Source organism: Bicyclus anynana, chromosome 10 (genome assembly GCF_947172395.1).
Source record: "Bicyclus anynana chromosome 10, ilBicAnyn1.1, whole genome shotgun sequence".
Lineage (NCBI taxonomy): Eukaryota > Metazoa > Arthropoda > Insecta > Lepidoptera > Nymphalidae > Bicyclus > Bicyclus anynana.
The window spans coordinates 13,426,391-13,440,245 of NC_069092.1; the positions used below are offsets into that span (position 1 = coordinate 13,426,391).

Consider the following 13,855-nt stretch of genomic DNA (forward strand, 5'->3'; position numbering starts at 1 on the left):
AAACACAGAAGTGGAATACTATTACCATGGTTGATCTGTGTGGTGGTGCCTGTAATCAATTGTTCTTTTTGAGTTCTGAAATTCGGGAACGGGATGGTTTGAGACACGTGTTTTTAATTTCTTAAAATGCACAAAACTGAAAAGTTGGAGGTACATGGCCCGGACCGGATTCGAACCTACGCCCTCCGAAAGCAGAGGCAGAGCTCATATCTACCACATCCCTTAGCGCGCTGCAAAGTGGACGTTATAAACTTGATGATGTGACTGTGAGGCTTTCGATAAACGGAAGCTATGTTTCAATGTAGGTAGGTACATATCTTAAATTGTGTGTGTTTGTTGTTGTAGATACTTGTGACATGGCTATGTATTCCATTTATTGTAAATACAGTCGAATGGGATCGATCCGAAAGGTTTCTTGTTGCTACCCTTATCTGAAATTGATCTTTGCGAGTCGTTAGACAGGCTCGAATTGGAGCCTAAAGTTACTCGAGCAATATCTACACAAAATTCTATGTAACTAACTGTACAGACATTGCTCGTATTTTGATTTTCTTGTGATTTACAAAATTGATTGCTTAAACCGACAGTTTAATTTGTTGTAGGTATGTTGTTTTCCTTGCTATTTTGTTATTGGGAGCGGTAGAGATGTCTTTAATATGCCATACTATCGCTATACTTATTACTACCGCCAATCAGTAGTGTAATGGAGATACAACTTGTTCTTAGCATATTCTGCAAAGTGTTTGCTCTATTATAGGCGATAGTTTTCCACTTAACATCAAGCAGACAATTTATTTAACTCATCATCATCATCATTATCAGCCGATGGACGTCCACTGCTGAACATAGGTCTCATGTCAGGATGTCATTCCAAATTGCCACGGTCTTTAGCTACGAGGTCCCCTATGTCTGATGTCGTGGACGTAGTTTTCTTTTAACCCACGATTTTGGGAGCGCCCAGACTGATACACTCAGATCAAAACACCCTTCCAGAATGGCCCTCTAAGCCGAGGACCGAGTGTCAGAGGAGACGCCCTTAGAGATTCGTTCCGCCCACATCTTAAGCTTCTGCCTTTGGGCCCCATGAAGCGATGCTTCTACGCTCGCCCAAAACCCCCGGTGCCCAGCTAATAGGTGGTTGACCAACACTGCACTTTCCGGTGGGTTTTACTCAAGTTCAATTTCGATTATTATAATATCAACTTAGTAACTCTACGTTGTCCACTTTTGTCTGACACAAACATTAAAAACAAAGCCGAAGGCAATAACGAGTAAAACTATAAAACGATTGTATTAATTGGTTGAAGAAAATGCTCCCTATTCTAGCATAAATGTTAAACCTTCAAGTCTAATCCTCTTATTATTCAGCAGCGCTTGAAAGCGCTTACTTATTAGACTGTACAACATAACGAGATACGATAGCAGTAAGTGGATTGTGCCGTTATTCGTGTAAAATATTGCGATACAAACAGAGCTATTGCATAGAAAGCGCTTGTTTAACTATAAAACGAAGATGGGGATGAAAAAAATAGTGAAGGAATAAATGAGACTGCGATAGTCAGACAAACCGCATTTTATGAAAGCTGAAAGTTTGTCAGCACGTGCCTACTCGTACCATAGATACAGTGCCCGCCACGAGATATTGTGTTTTTGAAGTTAGCAACAAATGACTGCGCAATGAATCATTAACGATACAAACGGCGCGGGTGGGGAGCTGACTAGACCTTACCGCGCATCTATACTCCACAAACACAAAGATCCGTGGCGAGTTTTATGACGGCCTCCGTGGCGCAGTGCTATGCGCGGTGGATTTACAAAACGGAGGTCCTGGGTTCGATCCCCGGCTGGGCAGATTGAGATTTGCAGTCCAGGTCTGGCTGGTGGGAGGCTTCCGCCGTTGCTAGTTACCACCCTACCGGCAAAGACGTACCGCCAAGTGATTTAGCGTTCCGGTACGATGCCGTGTAGAAACCGAAAGGGGTGTGGATTTTCATCCTCCTCCTAACAAGTTAGCCCGCTTCCATCTTAGACTGCATCATCACTTACCATCAGGTGAGATTGTAGTCAAGGACTAACTTGTAAAGAATAAAAAAAAAAAAAAGCCAATAATGGAGTATAGAATGTGGTGGCTTTGAACGTTAGTAGGTTTGAAGGGTTCAGATCCTCAATATTGTCTAAGTGTTAAACGTAATTTTACATATTTTGTGCGTAATATCATGAAATCTCTCTCCTCCTTTCGCGACAACCCATAGCTTTGTGACAACACTTCGTTAAAGTTTCTTCGAAGGGTTAAGCTAAATGACTGTCGGCTAGAGATCACCAGACTCTTTCTTCGTGATAACACCGCTGTATTTAAAAACGGTGTTTTTCAAAAATACGCCAAGCTTACAGTCGAGTGGCGACCTGATTTCCCTTTCCTAATTATGCGGAGGAAAATATTTAAAAAATACGCTTCTATATTTTGTTGGTTGAGGGTCTGGACCCTTCAAATCTGCTACATTCGAAAGCCACCCCAGACGAAACACCATAATTGGCTACCGTTCTTACCTTAATTCGATCATAGGGTAAGTATCAGCCTTACTTCAATTAGGTATGTCTGGCTATCACACGCCCTCAGTCCCTCGCAACTATCGTCTTATTAAATCTCTTAGTCGGACAAGCGATGTTGGTTTCTCTATTTTTCCTAAACAAAAAACATGTTGACAAAGACTTGAAGTACGTTTGTTGGATTTTCTCGAAAATTACTGGTTTTACTTGGCTATGGTCTTTGTATATTTTTCATTTTATGAAAATTTTCTTTATATAAGAGTGTCTAAAGTGAAATAGAACTTATAACTTAACTTGGTCTTATTTAGAAATAACTTAACATCGACTTAAGTCACGTAGTTATAATGAATTTCTGAAAGAACTCAGAACTGAATCGTACTTATTAACTAGAGGTTCAAAGTCAATGAAATTCCATGTGACTCGATTCCTTTACTACGCATATTTAAAGTGAAAACTAAAAATACGCATTGTGGAATTTTAAACTTTATAATCGAAGAACACAAGGTCTATTTTACTATAACGTTATACTGATTTAATACTCCAAAACGCCTTGCCGATAGTGAGCCAGAAAATTTCATACTAAGAATAAAATGATAATGCAAATCCACTTGAGAATCCGTGCTCAAAACACGATTATATTTACTACTTTGGGGCTTAAGGGTGCTATTCCAGCAGAGATGTGCTATGCTATGTTGCGAAGATGTGAAATCTACGATACGAAAATATGTGACCGTTTCCACCATTACTAAACTATGTAACTGTGTGAGGAAGATGCGCTATGAAGATGCGTCGCCGCAAAGTAGCTGCGCGAGAAAGATGCGAAGCTCGAGCTACGAGTTTGAAAGAAAAAAACCTTTTTTAGAGAATTATGTCACACAACACAATTTGTTCTTTAACAATATCCTGCGATGTGTGGCACAACCCAGTAAAGGGATCCAACTCAGCATAATGCTACATACTCTTTAAATAAAAAGAGCATGTAGCGCTGGTTTTCAGTTGGAACCGTTGACCAGATGTCGCCACAAACACAGCACACACAGTTTGCGATGTATCGATAGTAGGGCATCCATAACACGCATCCATAGCACGCATCGATAGCACGCATCCATAGCACGCATCCATAGCACGCATCCATAGCACGCATCCATAGCACGCATCCATAGCACGTATCCTTCCATATAAAAAACAATGTATTTCGACCAATGCTAAGCTATGTGCCCCAATGAATATGATTAGTGGATATCAAACGCGTCCGTAGCAACGTAGCGTAGCACATCTCTGGTGGAAAAGCACCCTAATACTTAACGCCGCGGTATTCGCGGAATCGGTTGAGTTGTCTCGAATGCGCTAAAACGTTAACGGGAAACGTATTATTCATGTTTCCTTCCGACGATTTTCCTACACACTTTATGTTTAAAGTGGATTTTCGTGGCATTTAAGTACTCGTATTTGAGTTTATCCATTGGAGTGTAAACCAAAAGCTGCAGGCGTTGTATATTCATTTGATTTATTAAATTTCCTTAAAGTGAATTATCATGCGAAGAAGTAATAAGATTTCACAAAAATAGAATAGTTTTTAAATATTTATATCTGAACTTCAAAATCTAAAGATGTATTAGACTACCTCTTTGTGTTGTAAATAGTTATACTTTTCTCCAAGCATTATAGGATTTTATAATATGTATAATTGTTTAGCAAGTGGTCATGTTCAAAATTGAATAGAAAACTTTGTTCTATAGTACTTCGCAAAGGTCTTCTACAATTTTCAATGGTGCTGTTGATTATATACCTACCAATGATGTTAAGTACTGTTAGATATGTTACTAGATCATGAAAAATGAGGCGAGAAAAGAGGAAATTTCCACATCTCAATGTTAGTTGAGGTCAACAACGAACGTTATTAAAACAAATAATAAATAAATATCGTCTACAATGTCGAGTTGTGTGTTCAGGAAGTGTAAAAACTATATATACATAAATATCTTTAAGATCATCAGGCATTATTAAGATGAGAGTGAATAGGCATCTTATAGGCAAGCGCGTATCACCTTAGGCCACATTTACACTAACTTAAGGTGAGATCGTGGTCAAGCGCGAGCTTACTCTATATAAAAAAAAAAAATGTGTGCGCTCAGTTTTGTAGCCTATTGTTCAGATCACTTTCTGTGGTCATTTTGTAGGTACGTAACCGATCTATAGTCTTCCGTAGACCGTATATAATCTTCATTGCCTACCTCGTAGTATGAAATGAATAGACGGGAAATATAGTTTGCATTATGCTCATACCATTGAATTCACATCATTGTAAATTTTGCTAAACTGTTTCAATTCGTAATAATATCCGTACACAGCGCAATTTGAAAATGCAGTATATCGCTAAATGAGCTGTCTAAATAATTTGGCCATTAGATTTCAGTTTTCATACGTACGATGTTTATATATGTACCAATTTCGTAGTAAATTGTGCAATATTAAACTACGTGTAGGTACAAACGGATCCGGTAATGATTTTAAATGGGTGTTCGTACTTACCATTGTTAATTTTCAATATTACTGAAATACTAGTATTATTAAAACGGAGTATTTATTTGTCACTAGCAGACCTCGTAGACAGTTCATGTTTCTGTGGAAATACGGGGATAAATAGGTATAGCCAATGATACTCACAAATAACGTGGCCTAAAATAATTTACAAAATGGTTTTAGTAGATCCAAAGATTACCTACCACCTAGACCTAGAACCTCACTCAACTTTACCTCTTTATAATATTAGCAAAGTGCGCGCACGATAAATTTGCGCATGGCCAAAATCGGAACTAGTCAAAAATGCCGCCATCTTGTCGTCTATCTCTATCTATCTCTTGACGGGTAAAAGAGATCACTAACCCTGGCAACATACGAGTTATCTTGCGAGCACTCTACCTACTACCCTGTGTCTGTGTTTGAAGTGAGTTGGCGCTATAAATATTAAATATAGACCAAAGGACAGGGTTCGAATCCAATTCTGATTTAACCTAGTCTGACCCTTTACCTAACTCCAATCGAGAATTGAAATCACCGTTAATTAATATTTTTTTATAATACCTGCTGTATCTAGCATAAGCAAATAGAAATCTTTTTGTGTTTTTTACTAGCCCTTACCAAAATTACATTTATTTCAATAATTCTTGCATCGAATACGTAGGTACAAAGAAAACTTTTTCGTTCGCTTACAAAGTATTTTTTTTTTATTCGGCACATTTGCGAATTAAAAGTTAACCGCAATATTGAAAAATTCACATAAAACGTTCTCTTCCTTTTGTGTGTGAGCCGAAAAACGAATTCCGTTAAAGTGCAGCTTCGGTGCTTTCTCGTTAGTTAATCAAATAAATGCTCGCTGTATTAAAGCAATTCACTTTACATCATCTTTTTCAAAGACGACTTTACTTTTATTATCAAAGATTACAGTTTTATTTATATTAATATATGTTTAAGCTATATATCGCGGGCTTTTAGCGCGACGAACGAATCAAGAAATTCCGTAACAAAAATAAACCTAACACCCAAGCCTTGCATCACCACATTTTGACGTTATCATATCGTCTCAACTTTACAAGTGATGTGAAACTAAGGGGCAAAACTTACTAAACCAGAGTTCGATTCCAGCAACGTAAAGACATTTTTTATTTTTTTTATTTATCAATTTTTTATTCTTTTCTAAAGAAAAACAAAAGCCTTGCACGCTGCTGTACAGGGTAGGCATAAACGGCAGGGCGATCAGTTCCTGCTACTCTTCCTCCCCATGAGATGTGTTTCCGCAGATTATCCTAATGAATGAAGAATTGTTATCCATTATTGCGCAGGCTCTGCTACAAGCGCACGACGTGGTCGCGCGCGAGGTGTACGGCGAGGAGTCGCTGCGCGCGTCGCCGCCGCCGGTCAACGGGCGCGCGCAGCCGCCGGCGGAGGACGACGACGACACCGAGCCCGAGTTCGAGAACGTGACCAGGGTGCGCCTCGTGCAGTTCCAGAAGAACACCGACGAGCCTATGGTGAGAGAAATCATTATAATTATCATAATCAGCATCAGCATCGGAATCAGCATCAGTATAAGCAGCTTCTTTAAAGGAAGCGCTCTACGTCGACTACACCGAGCTTGAATTCGAGAACGAGACCAGGCTGCGCCTCGTGCAGTTCCAGAACAACACCGACGAGCTTGTGGTGACAGAAATCATTATAATTATCATAATCAGCATCAGCATTGGCATCAGCATCAAAATCAGTATAAGCAGCTTCTTCAAAGGAAGCGCTCTACGACGACGACACCGAGCTTAAGTTCGAGAAAGTGACCAGAGAACGCCTCGTGCAGTTTCAGAAGAACACCGATGAACCTATGGTGAGAGAAATCATTATAGTTATCATCATCAGCATCAGCAACTTCGTTAAAGGAAGTCTAAGCTCTGCGACGACGACACCGAGCTTGAGTTCGAGAACGTGACCAGGGTGCGCCTCGTGCAGTTCCAGAAGAACACCGACGAGCCTATGGTGAGAGAAATCATTATAATTTTCATCATCAGCATCGGCATCGGCATCAGCATCGGTATCATCATCAGCATCGGCATCACCAAGTTTTTCGTGATCTGGGTGCGCCTCTTGTAGTTCCATAAAAACACTGACCATAGGAGTCAGAGAAAGTCATTAATAGCATCAGTATTAGTTTATATTGGATAGTCTACTGCAATGCATAGACTTCTTTGAAGAAAGCGTATGCTCGGCGACGCTTTCCTCGTTCCTGAATCACACTGTCCTTTCAACTTAAATTTTAATGAATGAATGCGAGAAGGCATTCCATGTTGTAGGTAGTACGGACGGGATACCTACAACATGGTAAAATTCGTTCACCAATAAAATCCTACATTATCCCTGATGAATATAGATTTAGGAATATTTTATCTACGTATTCGCACAAGAACGGGAACAAGTATAATATAAGCAGGTGCAAAACACAAAAGATTCTACAACTGCTACCACGTTTTCCAGGGGATAACACTGAAGCTAGCAGATGACGGGCGGTGTATCGTGGCGCGCATCATGCACGGCGGCATGATACACAGGCAGGCGACGCTGCACGTAGGTGACGAGATCAAGGAGATCAACGGCACGCCCGTCGCCAACCAGTCCGTTGCGCAACTACAAAGGATGCTGGTATGGAAAATGTTAATTCGATCAGCAGTGTAATCAGTTTTATTACAAAGTACACATACATTCTTTTAAATGGGTTACAATCTGATAACATGGTAGTTTTAGAGCCAGATTCACCACTTTGTGAAAAGTATTCACAAGTTATGTCTGTGTCACTGGATAAAAAAGGAAAAAAGTGATGAAAACACACTGTATTATATTAATGTGTTGAAACCAGCCCTTGATATCAGAATTTCTTATCTACCTGACAGAGTTTACTAAACGAAATGAAACCTAAATGTAATCCTCCTCAGACCTCTCAGACTCAGTAAAGTACCTTCTGTTACCTTGACCAAGGCACTGTCTGCGAATATTTGTGTTGATCAGCTAACTTAAAAATTAAAATCGAAATTTTACCGACAGTTTTTTATTGTAATAATCGACGGACGAAATGGCAAGCCTCATTTTGAGAAGAAATTCATCGCCTATAAATAGAGCAATAATTTCACAGAGCATGCAAGGAACGTGTCCCACAAAGTGCTGTTGTATGTCCATAAACCTGAGGCGAAGGTGTAACGCCTATACGGGTATGCCTGTAATTACAGCAGTATCCTTGTTCTACACTTTTTTAATTATGGTCGAAAAGTCCAATACATAACTTACTCAACAGAAGTCTAAGATACATCTACAATACTATTACTACCAACACTACAAAAACACAGTCTTTATTAAAAAAATATATGATAACGGATGTACCTATAGGATTTTATAAGGTTGTTTTATTAGTATTAAATTGTTGGATCTATAACTTACAGCGAGATGCCCGCGGATCTGTTACGTTCAAGATAGTTCCATCATACCGGTCGGCGCCGCCACCTTGTGAGGTAGGTGTTAGTTGTTTGTTTTTGTTTTCCATAATTGAGTTACTTAGAAGTACTCTTGGCAACCCCTAAAGCTCTGTGTTCTAGGAATGTTTTGCATTTTGCTGACACTTTATTTGAAGAAGGCAACCTTATTAAATTTAGAAGTTTTTTGAAGTGTGTTCAATTAATGTAGTTTCTAACATTTTTGTTTGAAATAGTTGTGTGGCACTAACATGGTACAAGACTTTAACAAAATTAGTAGTTGATAAACAAAAGCCGGCAAGCGCACATAAATTACTAATCAAATGCTTGTCTTTATTGGTTATTGTATAAATTTGACTAAAATAAACCTTTTTTATTTTTTTCTTCTAACTAGCTATTCCGGATAAAGCCTTCGCCCGTGCTAGTAAGTAGCGATTACCAGAGCAGTTGCTACTTTATGTTGTGTTTTGTTTATCATTATTGTTTGTGTTTATGTTGTGTTGTGTTGTGTTGTGTTGTTAAGTCACCCGGGCATGGCTGCGCGTTCCCGCGTACTCCGCCGTTTCTGTGCGCTTGTTGTTCTTTACCATCGCTTTATTGTTTCATCTAGCATTCTATAGCCTCCATCATTGTAGCCCTAGACATATCTTTATCCATGCATAAATAATCATTATATACATTTTCATTATTAATCATGTTAATCTTCATAGCTTTAACTCTGTTTATTATTTCATTGTGAATATTGTTGAGATTATCACTTTTTAAGAATAATACGAAAGCATCAATATCATGTCAAATCAACTTGTGTAAAGAACGGAAACAATTAAATAAAACAAAATTGAGAAGAATTGACGCAGAAATATTTGAAGTGATATTATTTCATACTCAACTGCATCTTTCCATTAAAAGAAAAAAATGTCAGCTAGAAAAATATCAGCGAATAGATTCTTCCTTTGATTTTTATTTTTGTCTTTCCAGATATTTGTGAGAGCTCAATTCGATTACGATCCTCTAGAAGACGAGTTGATACCGTGCGCTCAAGCTGGTATTGCTTTCAATACAGGGGACATACTGCAGGTATTCATTTATTACAAAATATAAATATTTGTTGTGGCCTTTTTCTTAAGTATTAGAGATATTACCCATAGTTAATTTAACTTCACAGATCTAAATAACGTTATTGAAAATATTTGTATACCTACCTACATGTTAAATTTTGCATCGACAATGCATAGGTAACTAAGTGACGTCGTCAGAATGGAGCAGATTCCTAAAGATGGCGGACCTTATGTTTTATACAAAAGTCAAAGTTAAAATTCATTTATAATTTATAATAATAATAAAATTATTAAATAATGGTGATGATGGTTTGTCGAAAACTTAAAATTCAAGTTAGAGGGTTCCAAATTGTCTTCTCGGACCAAAGCGGATATCCGTTATACGAAATAAATGTTACAATTTGAAGACAGTAATAATAAAACATGATCTAAACGTTAAGCTATAGAAACACAAACTTATCTGCCCCTGTGGGGGTATTGCTGTTATTGCGTTTACTGCTGAGCAAGAGTCTTCCCTCACCACGAGAAATGCGGATTGGCAGACTGCACACATAAAAGAATCAAGAAAACTCTCCGGTATGCAGGTTTCCTCACGATGTTTTCCCTTCGTGAGATATTGACACGTGATATTTAATTTCTTAAAATGTACACAACTGACAAGTTGGAGGTCATGCTCCGGACCGGATTTAAGCATATTCGAAATCGGAGGCAGAAGTCATTTCCACTGGGCTATCACGGCTCTCCTATAAATTATATCACTACAGACTAATTCAATCTAATCTTGTCGTGTATGACGTTTCAGATTATTAGTAAAGACGACTCTCACTGGTGGCAAGCTCGTAAAGATGCATCCGGTGGTTCTGCTGGTCTCATCCCAAGTCCAGAGCTGCAAGAATGGCGGGCTGCTTGCGTAGCTGCCGAGAAATCAAACACGGACCAAGGTTTGCTAAATGTTTATGCTTCATATACTACCATAAATGTTCCTTGGCTACTCTAGGAAAGTTTGGTGTTGCTTGGTAACAATTAACTATGGTCAGACGGATTCAAATTAGACGATTATTCAATAATACTATTGTTTGTGAGAATGCATTTTTAAATAATTACATTATTGTGTATTTTTTTGTCTCCTGAGAAATTACCTACTGTCTGGCCATTTCGAGACGTTAGTTTGTGTGTACTATCAGTACTACTGTCATCTGCAACGCTCCATTTCCTAATAGAAATCTGAGTACAATATTAATCACTCCAAACAATTTGGTATATTGGCAATAAGCGTTGTGATTAATAGATTTGAAACTCCAAATTCTTCTTCCAAATTACCAACAACCTACAATGACGATAAATTATCGTTGATTGTCAAAACTTCAATTTGGTTAAAATTTCCCTTTGTATTCAGTTTTCATTTTCAAATTACCATTTAGATGGTGATTGCTGTCACTAAAATAGCTTGTCATGTAACAAAAGAAATTATTAGATATTTGTGGATCAAAATGTTTAAATTTTCAATCAGCGTTAAATCATTTGTGTTATTTTGATCATATTAAAATAAGGAAGGCTTGCTAAAGCTGTAGCTATTCTATGTTTGTACGGTTTGCTACACTATGAGTTTATTGAAACCTACTAAATGTTTGGTTTCGACATAGGTATTTATGAGAAGAATTATTACAATTCTTAACCGTATTTTTGTTCCATTATTTTATTTGGCTTTGCTCCCTCATTTTTAGTAGTCACAATGTTTGTGATACATACATTAACATTTCATATTTTTCTTTCAAACATTAACTTCTACGGAAAAATCTACAGTCGGTATGTAAAGAATCCTTTATTTGCTGTTCTATATATGTAAAACAAGCTCCCCGTAATACTGTAAAAATATTACTAAAAATTTATCTTTGCATGGTATTTGCTCTAAACCTGGTACATTAATATCAAAATTTAATTTTAAAAGTTTGTATATCTGCATATCTACCTACTTTAAAATTATTATGAGATCTCAAAGGATTAAGGGAGTTTGCGTTATTTACCAATGAACCTGTGTGTGTCTTATGTTTGGGATGTGCTTAGTCAAATTAATATCTTTAAATTTAATGCGCTATCGATTGTTACTATTAAATCTGCTAATTTAAAGAACAACATAATTCCCATTATTTGCTATTCTTTTATATATTATAAATTTTTGATTTATTTGTTTTTAAGTATACCTTCAATTTAACTAGTCAGATTTAATGCCATTAAGATTCATTTTAATTTGAAAATTACATAACCGTGGACTAGGGCGCAAGCACTCTTACTCTTAAATATTAAATCTGTGATCTAAGTTACCAAAGTAACCTAATCGTATTATTCTAGTTACGTACTTTGTAAGATTAGTTACATGATATCAACCTCTACCAACCCTTCCTATACGTGTTTGTTTGTTTTAAAATCTAATAATCTATGTTGATGTAGTGTCTTTAATCCTTGGGTATATATTTTAATTTATAGTTGTTGTATCGTACATGTCCAATGAAACAAAGTATTGTCCTATATTTGGCTAAGCATCCCCCAAGCTATGTGCCCTATCTATAGTAGTGGCCCATACCATACCATTCCATTGCGATTTTGCGTTTGCATGACCGTGTTGTAATGTTGTGCGGCTAGGAGCTGAGGGATGTGTCTCCCATACCGACGGATGTGAAAATACAGGTAAACTTTTGCATTACTTGAAAAATATATATAAATATTATGACCTAAAGTAAATGGATTTTATATGCGGTTAAAATGAGTACGTGAGTCATACTAGCAAAATCTCTATTGAAAGTTGCTAAAGGAACTTGAAGTTCTTTATCGGAACGAATATTCAAAGCTGCTCTAGAAGGATTCTACCTTTAACTGGGTAGGACAAATAACACGAGTAGTAAAAAAAAGTGCTCGCCTTAAAGGCCGTTTAGACTGACAGCTCTGTCACAAACCTTGGCAGCTGCTCGGAATTCCTGCTACTCTTTCTTCTTTCTTCTGGGCCGTTTCCGCACTTAGCCATGTGATTGGCCGTTGTGCGAGGTAAAATTCCTGCTACTCAATGAACCCGCAACCCCACAGTAAATCCATGGAATCCTAAGAGATATTTATCGTCTTGTCTCTGCTGTTTCCTGTCCAACTACCAAATAAGCCAATACAAATCGTGCTTACTTGTAAGCCAATATAATATTATACTCGTAAATAGTAGTAAAACTAGTTGTAGTAAAACTAAATATTATAAAATAAAAATATTATAAAATCACAGAATATATTAGAGTTCTGGTATTTAGCCAGCCAGAATTGTTGGAAGAAAGCAAATGCAATAAAATCGCAATAAATCTACATTGTTGTCTCAAATGACGTAAAACAACAAATAACAAAATATCCATTTTGTGGTTCTAGTGAAGTTTGTTTTCTCTAATGCGTCACATCGAATGAAGCAACAATATCATATTACTGAAGTTTGTTGTTTCGCTCTTGTTACAGTCAATTGTTCGATATTCGGGAGGAAGAAGAAACAGGCGAAAGACAAATACTTGGCGAAGCACAACGCCGTGTTCGATCAACTGGATGTCGTGACGTACGAAGAAGTTGTCAAACTTCCGTGTAAGTAATACCTACCTACAAGCAACTGGTGAACTATTTCGAAAGTGATTTGGAGCGTGAACTTGTGAACTATTGAGTTGGTTTGTTAAAGTTTTTGCGGAACTTTATTGCGTCGAATAGTGCACCAGGAACTAGATTATTGGTTGAAATTCACTCAGACAATAGTCAATTTTAAAAGAAAACAGCAAGTCGAAAGTTTTCATGATTATCACTTTGGCACTGTTGAAGTCCGGTGCAAGTTGAAATACTATGATTCGAAATATCTTAAAGTAGGTATAGCAAATGTGTTAGAAGGGTAACTTAGAACACGGAAATGATGAGAAAATTGGTGGTGAAATTGAGAGTGGTGATTCTTAGTGTACCTACTTGGGTTTTTAAGAAGCAACTAATAGGTTACCTGATGACGCAGTGTTAAAAGGTATCACGCTATCTTGAAAGGGAGTACCTACGATTTATTAATTTATGAAGTCGGGCGATTAATAGATGCTTAGCGATATGACTTTCGTTAGAGTGGTAATTAGCTGACTGAAACCAGACCAGCCCCTGTAGCCAAGTTGCATGTCGGTTCTCTTTTTACGATCGCAAACGCTTCGAAAACTAGAAAAAAATATGGGAACGACAGATCTTGATCACGTGGCCTGT

At 37.5% G+C, this 13,855-nt stretch overlaps 1 protein-coding gene across 3 annotated transcripts in view; it reads left to right on the forward strand.

The window, feature by feature from the left end:
* LOC112050133 (peripheral plasma membrane protein CASK) overlaps positions 1-13,855 on the forward strand; it is a 387,449-nt gene that overhangs the window by 362,934 nt on the left and 10,660 nt on the right. The window contains exons 11-18 of one of the 3 annotated variants that reach the window (XM_052883735.1): positions 6,390-6,578; positions 7,567-7,731; positions 8,523-8,591; positions 8,947-8,976; positions 9,531-9,629; positions 10,413-10,551; positions 12,251-12,295; positions 13,094-13,213. In XM_052883735.1, the coding sequence (XP_052739695.1) occupies positions 6,390-6,578; positions 7,567-7,731; positions 8,523-8,591; positions 8,947-8,976; positions 9,531-9,629; positions 10,413-10,551; positions 12,251-12,295; positions 13,094-13,213 (856 nt within the window). The remainder of the gene's footprint in view (positions 1-6,389; positions 6,579-7,566; positions 7,732-8,522; positions 8,592-8,946; positions 8,977-9,530; positions 9,630-10,412; positions 10,552-12,250; positions 12,296-13,093; positions 13,214-13,855) is intronic. The other 2 variants (XM_052883736.1, XM_052883737.1) reach the window with 2 other exon arrangements.